Source organism: Mastigoproctus giganteus, chromosome 13, assembly GCF_048544385.1.
Source record: "Mastigoproctus giganteus isolate SK-2022 chromosome 13, ASM4854438v1, whole genome shotgun sequence".
Taxonomy (NCBI): Eukaryota; Metazoa; Arthropoda; class Arachnida; order Uropygi; family Thelyphonidae; genus Mastigoproctus; species Mastigoproctus giganteus.
This window is the reverse complement of record NC_143587.1, coordinates 67953166-67965614: the sequence shown is the minus strand read 5'-3', so window position 1 is coordinate 67965614 and position 12449 is coordinate 67953166. Positions and strand designations below refer to the sequence as shown.

At 34.8% G+C, this 12449-nt stretch overlaps 1 protein-coding gene across 7 annotated transcripts in view; it reads left to right on the top strand.

Moving 5' to 3' along the window:
* The window catches only part of LOC150076140 (upstream stimulatory factor 2-like), a 340777-nt gene that overhangs the window by 253854 nt on the left and 74474 nt on the right, over positions 1-12449 (top strand). Inside the window, exon 6 of one of the 7 annotated variants that reach the window (XM_090387171.1) lies at positions 2382-2477. The exons of the other annotated variants lie outside the window; for them this stretch is intronic. Coding sequence (XP_090243297.1) covers positions 2382-2407 — 26 coding nt within the window. The 3' untranslated portion in view covers positions 2408-2477. Of the gene's footprint in view, positions 1-2381; positions 2478-12449 lie in introns of those variants that run through there. 7 annotated transcript variants of the gene reach the window in all.

Below are 12449 nucleotides of genomic sequence, written 5' to 3'. Positions count from 1 at the left end.
TTGTCTGTGGATATGCCATCTTAAGGCTAAGATCAGGTATCCACTGACTGAGGGTACAGTAATAACTGATTTGTTCTGGGTGGAAGTGATTTCCTATTTAACTTATCTGGCTCTCTGGATTTTCTGAGCATGAAACAGGTAAGTTAAAAGTGAGGTTAAGTGTTAAATACTAATTACACTTATTATACCACAGTAATTACCCTTTTCACCAGCATCATGTTCTGGAACGTCTGTTGATTAATTAGTTGCGTGATCTGGATATCAAAATATTGCAAGGAGATGGGCAATGACATAAGAGAGTGGGTTGACCATCCACTTCTCCATACGTATACCTTGCATGTTCTGAATTCTAACCTCTAAAGCCTAGTTCAGTAATAATTTAATTGTATAAACATTCTACACAGTGATTGCAATCCCTTGGGGGTGGAATGAAATTTATTTTTTTCTTCTCTTTTTTAATTTTTATGTTTCTTTTTTTTTTTTTTTTTTTATTAAGGTTACATTCACTGTCTAGACTTTCTATAATCAAATTATTATAGAATTACACTTTTTTAGAGGTTAGAATTGAAGGTATGCTACTTCTGTGTGATCAACATTGGATAGTCAATCACTATCTTATGATATCTCCCTTCGCTTCCATTACTTTGCTAACTTGATCCTTTAGTTTGTAACTAAGGAATCACTAAGGTTCTAGAGCCTGATGATCAGGGCTAGTGCTATCATTTGTGGCACCTGAAGCAAAAACTTGTAACGGTGCCTAATACAGAAAAGCGTCTGCACTCTGCAGAACCATTAAAAGAAAACACTTAACAAAATAGTTTATTAATAATTCCTAAATTTATATATATTTTCAAAAAACCCCTCACCCTCTTGTAAAACTTTAATAAGAGGGCTGAGTAAAAACACACTATTTATAGGAGAATATAATTATAATAAATTACAGAAGTTATAATACATAGGTATATAAATTTATTAAATTAATAAAGACTATTAATTATTATAAAATATGAAAATTTAAAAATAATAAACGATGAACACAAAGATGCTTAATAAATATACAGTAAACCCCTGCTATTCACAGTATCTGTATTCGCGGTTTTGCGTATTCGCGATCATTGATTTAATATAAAATGAAACCTAAAAAATGTGAATTTTAAAGCGCCGTGAATATTTTCCGCCATAAAAAAACATGGGCATGGCTAAAATTATCTTTCCCTGTCAAAACAGCGCTCAGTGGGTGGGGGAGGATAGGGATGACAAAATCGCGAGCGTGGATGTTTCTCGCTAATCCTTGTTCAGTATGTGTTATGCGCTTGTTACGGAAGGTTTCGTCGTTTGCTTTTAATTTATATGCTTATAAATTGAATAAATTTATCAATTTATAAATTGATATGCTTACAAAAGTGATAAATCTATCGTTTTGCAGTTTAAAACAGACTTTTTCGAGTGTGTTAACGGAAGAAAGTGACTTTATTGTGGACAAGTTCTTTCTAACCCGTACAAAAATATGGCTACGAATAACAAGGGAAATGTGAAAATATCAAAGAAGGTGATGACATTAGCGAATAAAATTGAATTATTAGACAAAATTTCTAATGGTGAAAGTGTCTCCTCAGTGGCAAAACATTATAAAATCAATGAGTCAATGGTACGATCAATCAAAAAATCGTAAGAAAAAATCCTCCATGGTGTCCGTGAAAATGCGCTAATTGCTTAAAAAATTTGCTCTGTAACTCGTGATGTTAAATTAGGAAAAATGGAAAAAGCTTTAAATCTGCAGATAGAAGACCGAACTCAAAATAAAATTCCATTAAGTTCACTCATCATTTGTGAAAAAGCAAAACTCCTTTATCAACACTTTAGCGAAACTGGTGATAGCACTGGCGGGATAAGTTTTTTTTGCTAGCAAAGGCACTGGTTTGAAATTTCTAATAAATATTACATTTAATATTAAATTGTTTCTTATTTTCATTTCGATGCCATATGCTTGCATTTCACTATGTACAATTATGTACTGTCTATGTACATAGTCATATTATGAAGGTACATATAATACATACACAGACAAAATTTTAGACTAGTTTTTCTTATATATTTCATACTTTGGAACGGAACCCCTTTATTACTATGGGAGCCATAACTCAGTATTCGCGTTTTCGGTATTTGCGACATTTCTCAGGAACGTAACCCCCGCTATTCGCGGGGGTTTACTGTACTTTCAAAAAAGAAAAATATAAAGAGTTACAAATAAACAAATTTTACATAAACTCAGTGTACAAATAAACAATTTTACATAAATTCAATCTTTCTAGCTTTTACATCTGCAAATTCGTTTAAAAGTTTAGAATAATCAATGCTTTCCAATATCTCTTTTTCTATAGAAATTACCACTAGCGCTACTAAATGATGTTGTGTCATTGTCGTTGTCTTGTAGTTTTTAATTATCTTTAATTTTGAGAAACTCCATTCTCCCGAAGCCACAGATACAGGTAAAGTAAGTAAAATCTTTAATGCAATTATTACATTTGGAAACAAAGACAGTAATTCATTATTATGCAGATATTTGAGAACGTCTGAAGGGTAAAGAATATCATTGGGAAGAGATAGATCTAGTAATTCTTTGAAAAGCTCTGTACTATTAATATCTTTATGCTCACTATCTGTAACAGATAGTTTTAAACCTATTCAGTGTTTGCTTAAATCATTTTTGACATTTCTCCTAACTCTTTAAAATTATACAAAACGTGAAACTTGCTACGATGATCTTCCAGTAACTCGAGTTGCTGTACAATAGAATTTCTAAATTTAGATGTATTTTCAAAAAACCCCTCACCCTCTTGTAAAACGTTAATAATAGGGCAAGTAAAAACACACTATTTATAGGAGAAGATAATTATAATAAATGAAATAAGTTATAATACATAGGTATATACATTTATTAAATTCATAAAGACAGTATTATTAATTATTACAAAATATGAAAATTTAAAAAATATAAAGAGTTACAAATAAACAAATTTAACATAAACTCAACCTGCAAATAAACAAATTTTACATAAACTCAATCTTTCTAGCTTTTACATCTGCAAATTCGTTTAAAAGTTTAGAATAATCGATGCTTTCCGATATCTCTTTTTCTATAGAAATTACCACTAGCACTACTAAACGATGTTGTGTCATTGTCATGTAGTTTTTAATTATCTTTAATTTTGAGAAACTCCATTCTTCCAAAGATACAGGTAAAGTAAGTAAAATTTTTAATGCAATTATTACATTTGGAAACAAAGACAGTAATTCATTATTATGCAGATATTTGAGAACATCTGCAAAATCTTGCAAACCACATTGCTTTTTTTTTAGGATACTATACCACATCACAGCTGAACATATAAATTTGAAAGTTATTAATTTTCTTGCTAGTGACTCTGCTAAATGACGAAACATAGCATCTTTTTAATTATTTTCTGACAACTCCAACAGTGCATCATATATACCAGGGGTGACCAACTGAATTTGTGATGTAATCTACTTTTTTTCTTCAAAATGTGCCACGATCTACCATTTAAAGAATTTCATTGCACATGGTTAAAAAAGTTAATCAACACATATTGAAAAATGTTGTTTGTAAATTTTAAAATTAAATACAATTCAGAATTCTTATTTTAAATTCATATGTACAAAGGGTACTAGGAAAGTTTTGCAATACAGCGTTGTTTATTTAATTTTTTCAAAGTAATTTCCTCTACATTCAATACACCTCTCCATCCTCCGAAACCAATCTTTAAACCAGTTCTGCCAAGTTTCACTAGGGAGTAAACACACTCGTTGTCCCAAGCCCGTAGAAGGTCCTCATCACTGGAAAACCGCCTCCCTTTTAGCTTCATTTTCACATGCGGGAACAGTGCAAAGTCGCAGGGAGCAAGGTCTGGACTGTAGGGAGGGTGCTCGAGAAGTTTCAGTCCTGTCGTGGTCAAATATTCGGTGCAGGCTTTGGTGCGGTGACTGGAGCATTATCGTGATGGAGGTACCAGGTGTCCATTCCTGACTTTGGCCGCAGGTTCTTCATAGATCCAATGACTTTAGGCAGGCATTGTTCAGTATACCACTTAGCTGTGACTGTCTTCTGCTTGTCCAAAACGACACGTTCCACAATTCCACTCGATTTGAAAAATACAGCTATCATTTTTTTCTTTACAGATCGGGATTTTCTGACAATTACGGGTGTGTCGTCATCATCAAAGACCCAAACTTTGTTTTGAGCCTTGGTCGGCAGATCGTAATAGTACAGCCAAGTCTCGTCACCTGTCACGATGTTGTTCACATACCGAGATTGTCCCTTATCAAACTTTTTTAACATCTCCCGGCACCAAGTCACACGTCGTGTCATCTGCTCTTCAGTCAGTTGATGCGGCACCCAGAGAGAACAAAGTTTCTTCACGTGCAAATGATCTTGCAGAATTGAACGAATTGCTGGTGCATTCAGGCCCAAAGTATCCTCTATCTGTTGGTAGGTCACTCGCCTGTTTTCATCAAGCATTTTCCTCACAGCAGTAACGTTTTCCTCCGTAACTGACGTTCGTGGCCTTCCCGGCCTCTCAGAATCCTCCAGAGTGAAATTTCCCCTTTGGAATTCTCTATACCACCTGAATATCGTTGTACGATGTGGACAATCATCATCTAGTGTAAGAGTCATTTCTTCTAAGCACTGGTCTATGGTTAAACCATGCACGAAATTATACAGCAAAACTGTCCTTATCTCATTTCGTGACCACGATGCCATCGCAAGCACTTTACACTCTCACTACTAATGAATAACTGAGCCCATCGACTTGGCGCGGCGGCTAGTATGCACGTATGAACATGTCTCAACATGCAGCAACAAGCAGCTTCCTGTGATTCATTGTTGCATCATATTGCAAAACTTTCCTAGTACCCTTTGTATTTAAATTTTTAGCTTATGTGAAGTTTGTGTCTTCATGTCATCTGCCAAGCTTTCAAAATCGGGGTTATACTGTGATAAAGCCAACCATAAAGAATCTTTTGTATGTAAGTCCGTAAGAGTAGGGTGAGTCTTCATCTTTGTTTGTTTAAAATACGAAAAGGCAGATTCACATAGATATGTGGAACCAAAACAGAAATTTAAAATTTCACTGCATTTTTTTAAATTTGGATACTTTTCTCTGCAAACATATTTCCAAAAGTCTTTTTCTGATGATCTGACTTTTAGGAAATCATTTTGCAATGTAATAATTTCATTTTCAAGTAATATTTTCTCCATGTAAAAAATCTCAATGATTTTTTCTGCAATTTGTTTCGTATCTAAGTCGACATTAAATGGATAAGAAATATATTAACAATGTTCTGATAATGATCTTGATTATTTGCAAAATGATCGAATTTTTTTTTATTTGCGATCCTTAGCCATTGCCAAAAATTGATATTTATATGCAGAAATACTACTAATCATGTCACCCAAATTTTTATTTTTACCTTGTAATTCCAAATTCAGATCATTCATTTAATGGTAAAAATCTGCCAAAAAAACCAGATCACGCAACCACTCCATACCTTGTAGCTGCTGATGATCAGCTCCCCTTTGATCAACAAATTTTAAAATTTCATTCAGCAAATTTTGAAATCTCTGTAGAAACTTACTCCGCCTCAGCCACCTCACATCTGTGTGTAATATCAGATCTTGTTCATTTATTTCGAGTGGCATTTTGAAAAGTCTTCTTTGAAGAGATTGTCCTCTGATGGAATTCATGATTTTGAAAGCTGTGTCCATAACACTTTTAGTATTTAATCTTTTGCTGGCTAACACTTGTTGGTGGATAATACGTGGTAACTCAAAAAATCTGGGAATTCATCCTTTTGGCACAATGTGATGAATGCATTAAGATGCCTCGTCATTGCTTTAGCTCCATCTCTTGTTATTGATACAAGCTTAAATAGTGGTAATTTAATTTTTTCAATAAAATTTTTAAATGTGTTAAATATATCAAGACCTCTAGTTCTTTCTTTTAATGAAACCATACCCAACAGCTCTTCTCTAGTGGCAGAATCATCGAAAACCATATGAAGAAAAACGAGCAGTTGAGCTGCTGTAGATTCATCCAATTGTAAAGAAAAGGGGACACAAATTAGCAATATGAGCACGCAATTGTTTGCTCAAACTTTTACTAATTTTTTTGATGCATCCCATCACAGTATTTCGAGATAATTGCAGATCTTGAAGAGCACTTTTAATTTCATTTTTGTTCTTAACATTTTCGAAAAGAGAACCTACTATTTGTAAAAATGCGTCTTTGATGAATTGACCATTAGAAAATGGTTTGCAATTTTTTTTGCAAGATGACTCACTTCAAATGACACTACAGTCACCGCTTTAGATTATAAATTAGGTGTCATGAAGGAATTTTGTTGTGCGAATCAGAATTTATATTCTTTTAATTTATTTTTCTGTGGTCACTATTAGGCAGAAAATCCGATTGATATTTACCATGGAGTGTTGAAGTGCCTTTCTAAATTTCCTATTTTGGGTATTGCTGCAGACTCATTGCAAATCAAACAATAACATTTTTCTTTTATCATTACAAAAAAAAAAAAGTATTCTAGTTCCCACTCTTGATGAAAATGATATGTTTTACTCTTTTTTGTAGTATTCATTTAAATCAAAGGGTATTAAATTAACATATAAGTACTGCCCAGTTATTAATATTAAGTAAGCTAAATGAGAATTCGATACACACACACACTATGCTCTCCACAACGTAACTGTGTGAATTTTCACAGGAGCCCCTAGCTGGCTGAGTGGCATCAAGAGTAGTCACATAGTTCAACAGATATGCAATAAGCATATGCAGTGCGGCACATAATAATAATAATATTTAGATGTTGACTAATCTATTTTTATATATATTTAAATTCATCATGATTGACCAAAATTGAAGCAGCGATCGACTTGTTGGTCACCCCAGATATATACCACCTAAATCAGTGCTTCTCAAACTATCTGTGGTGAAGGACCAGTTACTTTTATTTCCAGTACATCGCTGACCGATGCTTTTGTAAAATACAAATTGTCACGAATCACACTTTGTGTAGTACTGATCTAAATGATATTGCAGTGGTTCAAGAGCATTGATGCGACTTCACCAACGTGTTTCAGACAGAGGTTTTAAAGTTACTGATGGAACATGTTTTAGTAACATAGCCCACCTAGAATTAGAACCAGAAAAATATACATAAAGCTCTTGGATGGTATTAAATACAGAATCATTAATCACTAAATTTAATGAATGATTTGTGCAAGGAATGAAAAATGCATGTGGATTTAAATTTAATATTTGCCGTTAGCTTTATACCTAAATTTTTACCTTACTTGTTTGCCTCATTATCATATCTTTGCCCACATAGATCACCCAAAGGTAAACCAAAACTTTCTAATTGTTTTAATATCGCTCATGACAATCCCAAACTAGTGGCATCAGTTACTGGTATAAAACCCAAAAAATGCTCCCTAATTTCAAATTTATTGCTTTATTTATTTAAAATAACAAATCTAATAATAATAGTCATCTGTTCGGTATGGCTTATCTGGTGTGCAATCTAAAATAATTGAGTAATATTTTGGCTTCTAATACCATTTTGAAGATTTTAGTCTGCACTGATTTAGCCAATAAATTAATTAGTTCATCTTTTATGTCTTTACTAAGATAATGAGTATGTGTAGTTTGTTTGTTTGTTATTTGGTTTTTAGGAGCATTAGCAACTAAGGCCATATTGCTCCGGGGATATGCGGTGGCCATTCCCTGACCTTTCCACATCATCTGTATTGGGTGGTCATGGGCTCGAACCCCAGTCTAATCAAGAAGCATGTGCTATGCACTGCTGCTCCTGCCCACCTGGCTATGGAGGTGCCAAGTACGTGTGGTATTGTCTTTAGTACATGTTCTGACATCATGCCATCAAATTTTCCCATAGTTTCCATTAATTTTTAAAAAGTTCCCATTATCACGATGGAATAATTTATCCGACTTTTTTCGAAATGCTAGTGATTGACTTGCCAAAAACTGCACAACACTAATTAGTCACTCTAAAAAAACCACACTGATGCCTTTTTTCAGCATCGATTTTTCTGTTCTAAAACTCAATGCTGACTTTTTCCACATTTTAAAAGATTTGCTATATGTTCTTTATTTTTTTTTTGTGCATTTTTCATGTGCGACCTAGATTTTTACACGTTGAAAAGCTTTTGCACCTGCCAGAGGAAAATAATTTACAACAAAAACAGTAAACTGCATTGTTTGTTATGTAGTAAACAAGCCAAGATCTTTCAATCACTTCGTTATTACTGAAGACTGTTATAAAAATTTGTTGAAAACTGCCGACCCTCACTTTAATGGAACTTAAAATCTGAATCAGACACTTTCACTGGTCCTTTTTTTACAATAAGTTGTCTAATATTATCATTTAAAGTTGGGCACAAAAATGGATCATTAGAAATTTGAGTAGTAACACTATTAATAATTACTGATACAGTAGGGCCCACTTTTCAGCGTTCTTTTCTTGGCATTCTGCCAATACAGTGGTTTTCAATTCTATCTATGTCCATTATGTTCAGCGCTTGTTATGCTTTTTCAGTGTTTTTTGGCATGACACACTCAGCAGCCAAGTCCGAAGAGGAGGGTGTTGGGTGCCATTTTATTGTCAGTGATTCAGCCTGTTCACAGCATTTGTGTGCTGTGCTTTGTCTCTCTCTGTATTCTGGCGGAAATTTTCCAAACTTTCAAACTTTTTAAAGTTATTATATTATATCATATATAATATTTTTGTGTTAATTAAATGGCATCTAAATGTAATACCAGTGATTAAAAAAAAAAAAAAAAAAAAAAAAGTCGTGAGCCTCTTTAAATGGCAAGTTAGAAATGATTAAACTAAGATAGGCCATAAGGTTTGGCCCACCAAACAGTAGTACAATTGTGAACACTAAAGAGAAAGTGTTGAAGGAAATTGAAAGTGCTATACCAGTAACCACTAAAGTTGTAAGAAAATGTGATAGCTTTATTATCAGCAATAGGCTAACTCTCTTGTTAGGGGCTAATGCAGCTGGTGATTGCAAGTTAAAACCTATGATAATTTATCACCAAGAAAATCCTCAGGCCCTAAACAACTATACAAAAGCTAGTCTCCCTGTTTATTATAAATCTAATTCAAAAGCTTGGATGACTGGAAAACTTTTACTGATGTGGACTGAAGATCAAACCAGTCACGTGCCTTTAAGCTGAGCCATCATCCAGGGCAAGGCCCTAAGTCTCTTCAATGCTATGAAGGCTGAGAGAGGCGAGGAAGCTACTGAGGATAAATTTGAAGCTAGCACAGGCTAGTTTAATAGGTTTAAGGAAAGAAGCCATCTCCACAACATCAAAGTGCAAGGTTAAGCAGCTTTGTTCCGATACAGTAGCTGCAGAAAGTTATCCACGTGCTTTTTCTAAGATCATCGAAGATGGTGGATATACTAAGCAGCATATTTTCAACATGGACGGAACAGCCCTATATTGGAAGAAGATACCGTCTAGGACTTTTATTACTAAAGAGAAGAAGTCAATGCCTTGCTTCAGAGCTGCAAAAGACAGGCTAACTCTCTTGTTAGGGGCTAATGCAGCTGGTGATTGCAAGTTAAAACCTATGATGATTTATCACCAAGAAAATCCTCTGGCCCTAAATAACTATACAAAAGCTAGCCTCCCTGTTTATTATAAATCTAATTCAAAAGCTTGGATGACTGGCAGTCTTTTCTCTAATTGGTTCAGGGACTATTTTAAGCCTACAGTTGAGGCTTACTGCAAGGAAAAGAAAATTCCTTTTAAGATTTTACTACTTGCAAACAATGCCCGTGGCCATCCTAGAGCTCTAATTGGTTTGTACAAGGAGATAAATGTTTTTTTGTACTTGCAAATACAATTTCACTGCTGCAGCCTATGGACCAAGGTGTAATTGCAGTGTTTAAATCGTATTACTTAGAAAGAACTTTTTTTACAGCCTTAGACACTGATACAGTAGCTAGGCATAGAGAAAATAAATTAAAAGCATTTTGGAAAGGCTTCACAATTTTGGATGGTATAAAACTATTACAGATGCATGGGAGGAAGTTAAAGAAACAACATTGAAAGATGTTTGGAAGAAACTAATTCCCCCACTTATGAATGATTTTGAAGGCTTTGAGAATTCGGTGGAGGAAGTCACTACAAATATTGTGTAAATGGCAATAAAATTAGAATTGGAAGTCAAGCCTCAGGATGTAGAGAATTGCTTGTCTCTCATTATGAGACCCTAACGGACAAAGATCTTCTGATTGAAAAGCACAAGAAAGATGTTTCACGAAGAGGAGACCTATCCCAATGATAGTTCTGCTGTCCCTAGAGAAATGACAACCAAGAAATTGGAAGAAACTATCAATTCTTTAGAAACAGGGAAGGCACAGCTTTTGAGAGGATTCATCAAAATTTCAAAAGAAGTTCTAAAGTGAATGCAAGCCTTTTAAACAATATTGCATGCTATAAAGTAATTCTAAGGTAAACGGGATGGCAATAACTTGTTAGTTAAGAAACATAAAATCTAAGAAAGTGCATCCAGTTGACATGGGTGGACACTGCAATGTTAAGTCAGTTTCGTGTGACACAAGCACTGAGAAAGCAAAAAGAAAGTAGGAATGTGTCATAGGCCTATAACTCTGATGAGTATAATGAACAACTGTTCAGAGAAATGGAGTGGGCCAGTAAATCAGATTGTCTTATAATGGGGGATTTTAACTTCCCAGATATTGAGTGGAACTTGTGGATTGATCACTCGCACACAAGCAAGACTTTTGTGGATTTATTGGATGATTGTTTTCTACAGCAGCATGTTCGAGAGGCAACCAGAGGGAGTAATACTCTTGATCTGATTATCAGTAGTGATTCTTCATGCATTAAGAATCTGCAGAAAAAGAAACCACTAGGTTGCAGTGATCACAGTGTGCTGATGTGGGATTTACTCAAAGATGTAACTAGCATCAGGGGTAAAGGGAAGGGTTTTTGTTGTCGTAAAAGTGACTATGGTGTCAGGCAGAAATTTAAATTTTATACAGTGGGACCAACTAATGATGGTAACAAGCAAATTCTAAATGGAAATCATTCAAAGAATTAATCTTGGAAGCTACTAGGCTTTTAATACCAACTAAGAAATATTGTTCAGGGTTTAGACCTAAATGGATGTCAGATTTTTTTATTATTATTATTATTACCCGTATGGTGCAAGGAAGCCTGGGGCTTATGCAGCAACAGCCAAAAAAAAAAAAAAAAATTCCCTATTACTCTGAGAGAGAGAGAGAGAGAGAGAGAGAGAGAGAGAGAGAGAGAAAAGTAGAAAGGAATCACCAAGAAAGGGAAGAATGATGATATCCAGCTCAGGATCCTGGGTGTGCCAAGCCCATACTCACCAGATGTGAGCCCCTGGGGTAATGAGATGTGTGGCAGAGAAGAAAAATTGCATGGGATGCATATAAATTACCAAGTGACAGAAGCCTATGGTAGATATAAACTTGTCTGTAATCAAGTCACAAAGGAGGTTAGGCAGATTACAAGAGAGCTTTGGCAAAAGATGCAAAGAAAAATAGCAAAGAGTTCTTTATTTATGTAAACTCTAGAAGGAAGGAGATGAATCAGATAGGTCCACTTGATATCGATGTTTCGACTCTTGAGGATCCTGCTCAGGTAGCTGACAAACAATGAGTATTTTGCATCTACATTCGTGCATGAGGAGTTGTTCAGGGAGAGGAATACCAGAAGTTTATCAAACTCTGGCAGGGTTCTAAATAATTTTGTAATAACTGAGAGCAAAGTGGAGGAGAAATTGTTGAAGTTAAACATAAGAAAGGCACCTGGGGTGGATGGAATCTAACCAGTTATATTAAAGGAGGCCTCAAAGGAAAAGCAAATCCTTAGCCATAATTATGAGAGCTTCTTTGGACTCAGGGGAGGTCCTCATGGACTGGAGAAGTGCAAATGTGACCCCAATTCGCAAAGGAGGATCAAAGGGTGACACAAGTAATTACAGAGCTATTAGTTTAACTTCTATTCCAGGGAACTTAATGGAGGCACTGGTTAAAGAAGCACTGCAGATCATCTAGACAAGACTGTAGTTATAGTTGCATGGGGGAAGTCTTGTCTGACCAATTTGAACGTTTACTATGATGTGGTCACAAAGGAACTGGATAGAAAAAATATATGTAATTTTGATATATACAGTCAGTCCTCGTATAACACGTGTTTACATTACACGAATTCGATCATACACGATTTATAAATAGGGGAACGATATCTTATATAACACGAACCGAATTCGCTTATGCACGATTCGCCTTTGTTTTTACAAGAAATGGCAGTCGAACAATATTTACAAGAAATGGC